Source organism: Platichthys flesus, chromosome 16 (genome assembly GCF_949316205.1).
Source record: "Platichthys flesus chromosome 16, fPlaFle2.1, whole genome shotgun sequence".
NCBI classification, from domain to species: Eukaryota; Metazoa; Chordata; class Actinopteri; order Pleuronectiformes; family Pleuronectidae; genus Platichthys; species Platichthys flesus.
Genome location: NC_084960.1, coordinates 18,707,295 through 18,718,754, shown reverse-complemented (window position 1 = coordinate 18,718,754; position 11,460 = coordinate 18,707,295). Strand labels below are relative to the sequence as shown.

At 41.8% G+C, this 11,460-nt stretch overlaps 1 protein-coding gene across 1 annotated transcript; it reads right to left on the bottom strand.

Annotated features, from left to right (window-relative positions):
* Positions 1-1,398: 1,398 nt before the first annotated feature.
* On the bottom strand, positions 1,399-2,964 carry hoxb13a (homeobox B13a). Its single transcript, XM_062408553.1, has 2 exons — positions 2,238-2,964; positions 1,399-1,681 (listed from the first exon to the last, which is right to left on the bottom strand). The coding sequence occupies exons 1-2, from the start codon at positions 2,962-2,964 to the stop codon at positions 1,434-1,436; spliced, it is 975 nt and encodes a 324-aa protein (XP_062264537.1). The 3' UTR covers positions 1,399-1,433.
* Positions 2,965-11,460: the final 8,496 nt, after the last annotated feature.

Below are 11,460 nucleotides of genomic sequence, written 5' to 3'. Positions count from 1 at the left end.
ACTGTAACTCTCTTAATTTCAATGATCATTTGTAATGGTCCGACACACACACGCACGATGTGCAGAGAGCGCACAAACAAAGTATAAATTCTTATCTGTTTGCATGCGTGCATAATGTGGTTTAAAGACGCGCATTTACATCGGTCTATTATTTCTATTCTATTATAATTTCTTTCAAATACCTAAATCTGTTCAATACATTTCCCCCGTTCCATTTTTTTTACAACTTTTTGTGTATATTTTGCTCACTTTTCACTCTAAAATCTGAAAGGGTCTGTTGTGTTTATTTTGCGTGAACAATTCCCTTTGGATTACTGATCGCTAAATTGAAATTGAATCACTCTGGTATCACTCTGGTAACTCCTGCAGTTCTGCGTAGAGTTTTCAGATCGTAGCATTCACACAAAACAATAATATTAGATAAAAAAATAAGTATATGAGCCTGTATAATGCTGGTACAAGTTGTTATTTGCATCATTACAAGAACATGTAGTACACATATATTAAAACATTTTTAATTTAGTCCTGTAGGTTTCTTCCTGTAAAATATGTGTTTTCTTGTTGTGGGAACTGTTGGGTTTTTACTTTTATTTTGCAAAGTGCCTTGGGGTAATGTAAGTTGGGATTTTTGCGTTGTGCAAATAGAAGTGAGTTGAATTGAATATATACACTTCGGAGTCTCTATTGTGGAGACAAGCAGAGAAGTGGCAGCTGAGGAAGGACTCAGACTTGGCGTGAGGGAGCGAACAGGCCTGTAAAATGGTGGCGGGATATGGATAGTGTTGTTGTGGTACGTTCCAGACAGAGCCGGATCCAAACACGAATTCACGCTCTCATAAACACTGTAAGTCCATTGAGCACGTATCAACTTTCAGGCTTTGGCTTGAGACAAACGCGCATTTGTTTGCCAATGTGACGGGCGCACAGTAGTTTGCTGGCGGGGCATTTTACGCACAGGAATCCAAAGTTCCCAGTTTGGATACTGGTGAAATACAATTTATAAAAAGCTAATACTACATGAGGATTAAAAGAATTTATTTTGATTACTGGTTTACAAGCGTTTTAAGCAACATGGACAGACAGTATAATAATGTGTTTTCAGCTATTGACTACTGGTCACGCACAACACTGACAAACAGTAAAACACAGACAGGAGACAGACAGTTAGATCGAAGCAGGCAGGAAGGTGCTGTATTTACAGGATGCCTCTGAAAAGAAGGTCAGAGGGCTTTGGTTCTTTCTTTAACCTTTTTTGTCCTTTATGTCCTTTTTGTTTGTCGTTTCTTCTTCCACTCCACACTCCTGGACCTCCACATCGAATTTCACAATTTTTCTATCTTTTTGGCACTTCGTTTCAGTTCATTTTTTTACGTATGTCAGTCAACTACTGCCAGTTCTTTCACGGAATCGTCCGAACAGCATGGGCCGACATGCTACGGCGCGCTGGTTTTCACTTTGGCCACAAACTTCTTCTCCTTCACCCTCCTGTTCTGGAACCAGATAGTGATCTGCCGCTCGGACAGCCCGGTCACGGCCGAGATCTTCCTCCTCTTGTCCTTGGTGATAAACTTGTTTGCGCCGTACTCCTTCTCCAGCTCCTTCAGCTGGACCTTGGTGTACGGTATCCGCTTCTTTCTGCCGCGGCGGAAAGGCGAGCCGTCGTGCTGGTGCGCCACCACATCTGTTTGACAGCGGACAAAGAAGCAGAGGATAGAGACAGCGGACTGAGTGCGAGGCTGCACACACCGGAACACAGAAACACACTCCTGGTGTCTATAGGGTGATAAAGTTTACAGCGGTGCTTTGTTGCATTTAGTGTGTGTGGCTTGAGGCCTGGAGCTGATGGACATCAACTGGGACAAAGACAGGCAACATGTCTGCTGTCTGCAAGCAGCACCTGCACGGAGTGTCCTTGAATACACTGTAGGTCACATGTTTGTGCGTCCATGTGCAAATAAACACTGTTAATGTAACGAATTTCAGCTGCCCCATGTCATAGTCTTATATTATAAAGGATGTGTTTATTTATCTAAAAGTTTGAAGCCTGTGTCAATGCTTGGGTGTTTATCGTAAAGTGTAGATCAGATTAAAGTCTTGCAATCGTTTCTGTAATATTTGCCATAATCTGCTAAGTATTGTCTAGGTGGGTTGTGCACCATTCTTCGTTCATTCAAATGTTTCCACTTACTAACATTGTCTAAATAAGAATATATATATTTAAAAAACATATTTATTACCAGCAAGAGCGGACTTCCAGAGGTGTCCGGCCTGCCCCTGGTCCTTAGAGCAGTACATCTGTCCCCCCCAGCCATTGGTCAGAGCCCAGGGCTGGTAGCTGTCCATGGGGAGCAGGGTGTCATGGCGCGGCTCCCCGGTACCCAGGGTTTGGACCACCGACACGTCCAGGTAGCTGGCCATGGACTGGTAGGGGCTCGGGTAGCCGTGATAAAAGGCGAACTCTTTGGCTCGATGGTTCGGGTATTCGTCAGGGTTCACCGTCGTGTCCATGTACTGTGAGCTGAGCGCGGCTCCGGCCGCCTGAGTGCATGATTTGACGGAACCCCGCCCCATCCTGCATGGGTAGTAGCCGTTACCAAAATAGCTGTACGGTAACGCAGTGGCGGCGGATGAGCTCTGATGCGGGACGGCGCCCACCGGACACGGTCCGGCCGTGCACTGCTTCCCCGATGATACGCCGGTCTCGCTGGAGCCAGAGGCGGACACGTCCACTGTGGAGTAGCCGGCTGAGGAGTGCATCAGGCCGGATGGGTGGCCGCCCAGAGCAGCCGCAGCCGCCGAGTGCGCCATAATGTTGCGGCACTGGCTTGCCGCTGAGGCTGCAGCGAAGTTCCCGCTTCCCACCAGTCCTTCCATGTTCTTGTTCAGGTCGTCCAGGTTGTTGTCATACACAAACATCAGCGCGTCCGCTGGCCAGCGAGGGTTTAGGACCAGGGAGGCTGTCATAGGCGCTACTTTTCACGATCTGGCCTCCGTGCGTCGCCGTTTCCTCTCAGACTTTGTCCTGTGGCTGCTACATTGGCTGAGTGAGGTGATCTGGTGCTCTCGTGCACAGCTCAGGTAATTCACATATGGACCGAGATGCGCACTGTCGTAGCACGTGCGCGCTTCCCTGCTGCACCATTGAGTGACGGCGCTGGCTCGCAGGCAAAGACTCCCGATAACCGGCTGGACCCCTGGTTACATCTCAGGCGCAACCTTGACGCAACAAGCCCCCAGGACCAGGAGAAGAGGGGGGAGGGCGTGTGTCCATTGGACGAGACCCGCTGACCACGTGATGTGTCAAGAGAAAAAAGAAGCAGAAGAAGAGACGTGCTTGGCTGTCAGTCAAGGGGAAATATTTGTATGAGGCTCGAGCTGTGGCACGAGAAGAGCAGGAGCAGATTCGGTTCAGCCTCCTCAATGCGCCGCTTTACTTCGTGCAGCTGCATTATGTCAAAGAACCAACAGCTCTCCTGTGAAGCTCAAATTATTTCCGAAACTCTAAAACAAACAGCTCATATTATTGTGCTGTGCGTAAAGACGCATGGGAAACGCGTGCATGTGCAATGCCAGTACCTGAACCACTGAGTCGTTCATTCATTATTTTTGAATTAAATATTTGTCCTTGTCTGAATTGAGTGTGTAAAACATGCACTAATTAAAGGGCTAATATTTAACAGCAAAAGCAGAATGAACGAATTTTCGTTTATGACACAGATCCCATAAATACAGGTTGATCTCCAGAGTAAACTGCTCAGTATTACCCAGAGTTATGGATATATTTAAAGACTTATAATCGGCACTGCCAAATAGTTGGAAAAAAGTTTATCCTTGTAATAAAAGTATTCAAAATCATAACGTACGAGGAGAATTTCCACTGTTCTAAAGAAACCTTAGATTATAAAAGGGATTGAACCCTGAGTGTGTGCGTGTTTTCCTCTGGCCCGCTCGGTCTGAAGGAAGAGAACATGGAATTTATAGTGGATTTGGAGAAATGCGGATTTGATTCACATCCTTTTAGAAAAATCTTCACGGAACTTCTGAGACACATTTATACTGAAATCATTATTGCCCAAATTGACTAATATATTTAGTGTGCACAGAATGCGCCTGTGAATGGCCTGTGACCTAGCTCCAATGAGAAGTGTGTAGTTTGGAGTGTAAAGCTTCCCTGAATAGATAACGGGGTGTTGTTCCAGAAAGGTCGTATTAGTGATAAGTCAGAGTCAGTAACTCCAAAATTAACACGCCGAACTTTGTTTGCTCTCAGTTCTTTCATCTCCAAAGAGGATAACGCCTGCAGCTTCTGTGATGCGTCATGTTTTTCTATATTATTCCAAATGGAAACTTGTTGAATGATCATTCTTTTGAGAAGATATTAAAGACATTGCTTTGCACAGATGGAAGCCATGATATTATGAGTTATCTGTTTGGTAGAAAAGCTTGCCAACAGCAGCATGAGCTTGTAATACACTTCCTGTGGGTGGAGCAGGGCTGAGGAGGTAACAGCTGAGCCGCCCTGGGTTAGTATTTTATTTTTATTTGATCTTATTTGACTTTATCTTATTTTCTGCCGGGGAAGTGCATGGGTTTGCTGCTGCTTTGATTGTTTTGTTTTTTATCTTCAGGGCCTTAGGGACGTTTCTTAATGGTGCACAATGCGCACCAGGTTTGATTTGATCTCATTTAGAAAATGCAGCCCTCGGCATCATTCAGTGGCAGCAGACGTTAGCAGCAGGTATGAAGCTTCTCCAGGTGATGGAGGTGGAGGCCGCTGAGATCCAGGACCTCGTCAGAGGGACATTAAACATTCAACACACAGGATATATACCCATACCACACATATATCCTAAATAAATGGAATGAGTGATAAGAGATATCTTATCACTCAGAGGTAAGATATATTTTTTAATGTTGTTATTTTGCGTTGTTTAAAATAATACAATATATGATGATTATTGTTATACATGATTTTATATAAAAATGTTATATTATATATATTCACATTTTCTATAGTCTCTGAATAGTGAAAACTTCAGCCAGACGCACGAAGAGCGGTATTTCTTTTTGTTGTGTTTTTTTTTGTTTCCCAGCTAAATAATAATTTTGATGTTCTTCTTTAGAAATAAAATAAAATAAAACCACCAACACCAACAGTTCTCGGACACACACCAACTGGCTGCTGGTTTGGATTGACTCACACAACGTGGACCTGCAGCAGCGGACAACTGGGAAACCTGGCGCAGACACACACGCACACGCACACACACTAACACACACACACACACACACGCACACATACGAACACACACACGCAAGCCACCCAGACAGCCAGTCTCTCTATGGTGTGGTCTGCCAGGAGATGTGTGTGTGTGTGGGGGGGTCAGATTGGCCCCTGAGGGTCAAGGTCAAGTTTAACAGGGAAGGGGGGAGGGCTGGGGGAAGAAGGCAGAAAGACAGACAGATGTAATGAGCTCAAGTTCAAGGCCACTGCACACCTTGATGCCTATATGTGTGTTGTGTGTGTGTGTGTGTGCGTGAGTGTGTGCGTGTGTGTGTGTGTATATGTGTGCAGGTATAGCCCAGAAGACACCATGCTGTGTCAGTGACGGTCCAATATAAGCAGTGTTAGAGTGTAGCAGGTATAAAAGCAAACATCCTGACTGTGGCTCACTTGAGAAATGATTAACCAGAAGGACATGAAGAGAGTCACGTCCTTCACTCGGCTGATAAACAAGTGGGAGCGGCATTCTAGACTATAACGTTAACATGTTATTTATCAAAACAGATCTCAATACATGTTAATATAATTTTTCTTCTTCTGGCCACAGTAACAAGTAACTCTTCCACTGTGTTGTCTTCCAAACATGTGATCCAGAGTCAGTGGGGCAGAAACAGGCCTAATACGTCAAAGACACACACAGTATGTCAAAATGAAATCTATTGTGTCTCGGCTGGATATAGCTCACCATATAATAATTAAGTACACAAAGAGACTAAACCAGTTATTTAATTACAACATATGTGTCTACGTCAAATAGAGGACTAGGTCTTAGAGAGGATGTTTGTTATCTGCTGTGAATGTGCGTTTTCATCATCAGACGTCATTTCTCTGGATGGTTGTGCTTGTATATTTAGTCAAAGGTTTACAGAGAGCAGGCCCACCACGTGAGTATAGCAGTACAACGATGGACAGTCAGGGAGGAGGGGATAAAAGAAGTCAAGAAGAGCTCTGTTTTAATTACTGCACAAATGAACATGCACACATAATATTTATTGTACATGCTTACATGTTTATAATACATGTATGGTTAATGATATCTAGTCTACAGTTTGTATGTGTTCACGGGCTGATGGTTGACACGAGGACTAATAATGCTCGAGTGGATCATTGTCGGTGTCTAATAAACATATTCAAATTTTCACAACAAGATAAAATAATTATTTGCAAAAAACAAACACCAGAGAGGGTGTGAGGCTGCATGAGTCAATAATACATCATCAAACATGGAAATCATACAGGAATATCCGCACGCCGAAGGCACAGGGACATTGTGGTCCATTGACTTCACGTTGTTACGTGCCCCACATGTCGTCTGACTCGTATCTGCAGCACGCATCACTGACTGCTCCGTAAATTACAATAACTTGGGTGGTACAGAGGATCGTCCATTCACCAGTGAGTCGGTAAGCCTCCTCTCTGTCCCGTGTGCCGAAGTGTCCTTGGGCAAGATGGTGAACTCCACATTGCCTCTGATGGCTGATGCGATGTATGCGTGATGCGTGAAAAATAAAGTGTTGCATAAAGATGCACAGAGTGAATGGGTGAATACCAACTTTACTGTAAAGTGTTTTGAGTGATAATAAAGAATAGAATATGGTATAAAACATAGACAAAAAAATACAACAACCAAAATATCATTTACTATTTAGAGCATTTAACTTGTGATTTAGTTCAAAGTCCAGCTACATTATTTATAAAAAAAAAAAAAAAAAAATCTCTTCGGATCAAACATTTCTTTACGGGGAAAGTTTTCGCAAGTGCGGATGTACGATATTCGTTACCAAACACGCAGCGGTAAAATATCTGTACAAAATAAGAGCAGTGATGAAACGCACAGTTTGCAGAGAAGATCACATCGCCGGGCCGGGCCTGACTGACCGGACCCTCCGCAGGAGCACGAGAGGAGCTGCAGACAAACACGACAGCCAGATAACACGGACATGGATTTGAATATGCAGATCAACAGAATTCAGAAACCCCCACGATCTAACGTCACCGTGACAAAATAAATATGTCATACCCAGAGGAGACGTGTTACTCCTGGTTATGTTCTATATGTCTGGATTAGGAGGAGGAGGACTAAATATTATAGCATGACAAACTGAGTATCATATATTCTTAAAAATCCTTGTGATAGAAGGACAACGACAGAGTAGAATGACAAAATAAGTTTTTTTCACAGGAATTTGATTTATTAATATAAAATAGTTACTCTTTTATAAATATAAATGTATTAATAAAGAAATTATTCAGGCAAATAAACATATCTCTATAGTTGATTACCACATCTATGGGTTATATAAACTTTGAATAAAGATGTGTTCAACTCCAGGAAGTACCTATTAGAAATCTACACATTTTAACAAAATAAAATAGTTCAAAAGGATTTGAAACTCTTACATTCACACTTTGTAACTTGAATAAATCACAAACACAATCTGGATTAGGAACCTTGTCTTACTTATGACTGATCTACAACCTTAACATGAATCTTGCAGCAACCATATGTAACCAACGTGTGCATCCTGATTGACAAGTGCTCAGTGACGTCAGTCCACCAAGTAAAGTGATTTCAGTCACATGACCCCCATTTGATAACCATAGTAAAAGTCCTGATTTATTTTGGTGGGAAATAGCAGTGGACCTCTGGTGTCCCACATGTCCCTGTCCCAGTTGCAGCAGCTTCACCATGATGAAGTGACTTCAAGTTGTTTTGGACATTGGGACGGAAACAGATGGCTGAAGTGACTGTTGTATTTCAGGCTGCACACCATGAACACCATGAAATGATATGGGGCATTATTCAGGACATGAGAAGTGTATTTTTTTTTGCATATTTCCTTGTCTGTCAATTTAATTCTTGTCCACATGTGCTCTTTGAATGTTAATATTTGTCTCCGTCTCTCAGGCAGCAGACAGCTTGGACAGAATCTCTCTTCTTTTTCAGCTCGAGTGTTCACAATGAGCCCATTTCCTGCTCCTCTGCCGCAGTGCCGCTCCAGAATCAGCAAAGAGAGAGTGAGCTCGCTGCGGGCAACTCATTCCTCCTCTCTCACTACTACTCCTCCACCTGACTTCACGTCCTGTACTTTACTGACAATCGTCTTTATCATCATCTTCGCATGTGAATATGTGAGTTAATGTTAGATTTTTTCATTTGGTTTTCTCGGTGAGAGACAGAAATGCAGAGTGTGTTGACTGTGAAATGATTTCCGACAACACCGACCAAATACTTACTCTCCTCTTAACCAAATGTATTAATACAAAAAGAGGTATCATCGAAATACATTTGCGAATGTAAAAAGTTGTCGCCATTTTACCAAACATATAATATGATACAAACAAATCAGACCCAGAAACATCCTCTTTAAAATATCAACATTCTCGGACATGAAATGCAACACTAAACAACTTAACTTTTAAAGCATCATTAAATTACTGTATTATTAGTCACTTTTTATTTGTTGATCAGACTGAGTCACAGCCCAAGTGACCTTTGACCCGGTTTGCCTGATGAACATGAGCTGCTGTACAAATGTGTTTATTAACCCTCCAGAGCAAATGCGCTATTTTAAATTTTTTGCTGAGATTTGTCACTGTTTATGTAAAATGTATGAAACTTTAGTATAAATTGGACATAATATGATAGCATCAGCTGTTCTGGTGCATTCAGGGGCTTCTATGTTCATCTTCATCATGCTATCGGCAGCTTTTCCATACATATATTTCATTTGTTGGTGACTGAGCAATCACCATGTTGACTGAACAAACTCAAACCAGTGAGAAAGACCATGAAATCTGGATGAGCCTCCAGTTAATGCTGATAAAGCAGACATTTGTCACCAAGGTCAAACATAAAAATAGAAGGTCAAATACAGTACAAGTCCATATGGAGTTTTTAGATGTGGGTAATTTTACTTCTCTGTTTCCCAAGGTGTCACTTCAGTCATATGAGTCTTTTGCAGTCATTTTTAAAATGTCCCTATGTACCTCCCTGGATAGTTTGAACCGGCGCTCCTCAGCTTTGAGTGAGACCACCATGTAAAGCTGTTTGTTGTGCCTGCAGCCGCCGTGCAGCGTGGTTGCTGCCGTGCCTCTGTGCCTCCGAGCAGCACAGAGCAACCTGTCAACATCTCTCTTAGCTCCATACTGGTGTTAGTGTGGCTTGTTAAACCCCCCCGCAGCCGGAGCCATCGCCTGTACAAAATCATGTCATGGTGCAGTTGGTCGGAGACGAGGTGAGTGGTGACGATAGGCATACAGCCATGTGGGTTAATAGACAGTCTGTTGCTTCCACTCTGGCATCCACTCTTAAATTAAACAGTATGTTACATTACGTATTCGGAAGCCAAAGATGCAGAGTTTCTTATTCCAGCTCTGGAACTCATTCTTCAGTTACTCGGGGGGAAATAGACTGTATGAGCTGTTAGACTTGGCCAAAGAGGAAATTGTGCCCTAATCTCTTCTACAGTCTGCAAATAACTGTAATGACCAGGGCTGAATTTAAGGCTTCTAAAAGTTTTCAAGGCTGTCAATTTTGACACTGAAGCTTGGTAAATAAAGTTAGGTCTGTCTGTGCTTATCTGAACTTTGAATCCTGAAGTGTGATTATAAAATGCAATTTAAATCCAAATGGATTTCAGTATGAACATTTTATACGGACTTTAATTGTTTTTTATTTAGTGTCACTGAACACCATTGTTTCGTAGTCATGGCTAGTTATGGCCATCCGGGCTTAAATTGGTTGTTTACAATTCGGTTGGTCCTCCATGAGGCATCTGACAAGAACACGTACAGGTGAAGTGCACATGACAGATGGAACAGCACTGGTTGTGAATATTTTACCCATAGACCTTTCAAACAACAGATAACAGCTCTTTCTGGTTTGTTTGCGTGTTGCTATCTACTGTCCCTGATGATGATGATGGTCCCACTGCACAACCATGTAGTAAGAATCTTTCTTCTCTGAGGAGAATCAGTAGATGATCCTCAGATGGAAGGAACAGAAGAAAGTCTACAGCATCTATGATGATCCTGCTGAGAAGTACACAACATCGTCAAATATCTGCATGACTTTTAATCTCAGTGTGAAGGTAAAATCTACTGGAGACCAAGGGCTGGATTATAATTCAGTATTTTATCACAGTATTGTGATGCTAAGCACTCTGTTTTACTGTTTTAATCCTGCTGTTAGATTGAATAGTCTTTTACTGAATATTTGTATTTTATTGTTTTATCTATGATCTATTTTGTTTTATTGCATTGCTGAGTGTATGGTCTGTCTTTCCTGGACTTTGAACATTTAATGTGAAGCTCTATATAACCATTTTATTATAATTATTATAAATATTTCAAATAAAACTGATAAAGGTATTTTATTTTTTGTTAAAAAGTTTTGATTATCACAATGTAAAACAGCGCAACTTCCGCGCAAATGTTACTTTCCTCATTTATGTGAATACTTTTAATTCTCTACATGTGGGGTTATAATACAGGCTGTCACTGAGCATTCACTGGCTCTTGTGCCCTTGAACTTGACCTTGCTGAGAATTTAACGGGGGAACGGCTGTGTGTATGTCTGTGTAGGGTGGTATTTGTTTGTCAGACAAAATTAAGAGTAAAATCTTTCTCAATTTAAAGAGCAATAGGCCTACATAGCGTTAAAAGTTGTTATGAACAGAGGCATTCTTTTGTTCACTTGTTAGTTGTTATTTTATTCTTATTCAGTGGGTCTACTTCTGACAAAAATAAACAACTAAAAACCCAATTTCACTGTGTCAGTCAGTCAAACATATCATTTCCCAAGCTTCTCTCATGCGAATATTCTCAGTTTTTAAATTCATACAGTCCACTGAATATGTTGACAGTGGATAGATAGATAGATAGATAGATAGATAGATAGATAGATAGATAGATAGATAGATAGATAGATAGATAGATAGATAGATAGATAGATAGATAGATAGATAGATAGATAGATAGATAGATAGATAGATAGATAGATAGATAGATAGATAGATAGATAGACAGATATGAAACCTGAGGCAGCTGAAGCAGTAGCAGTCACCTCTGTCTTCTCTTTTATTCATATTGCACTTGCACTGTAGGAGAGGATCCCTCACATGTGAGTGTCTCTAACATTTACCCTCTCTCTTGTTGAGGGATAAGGGCAGAAG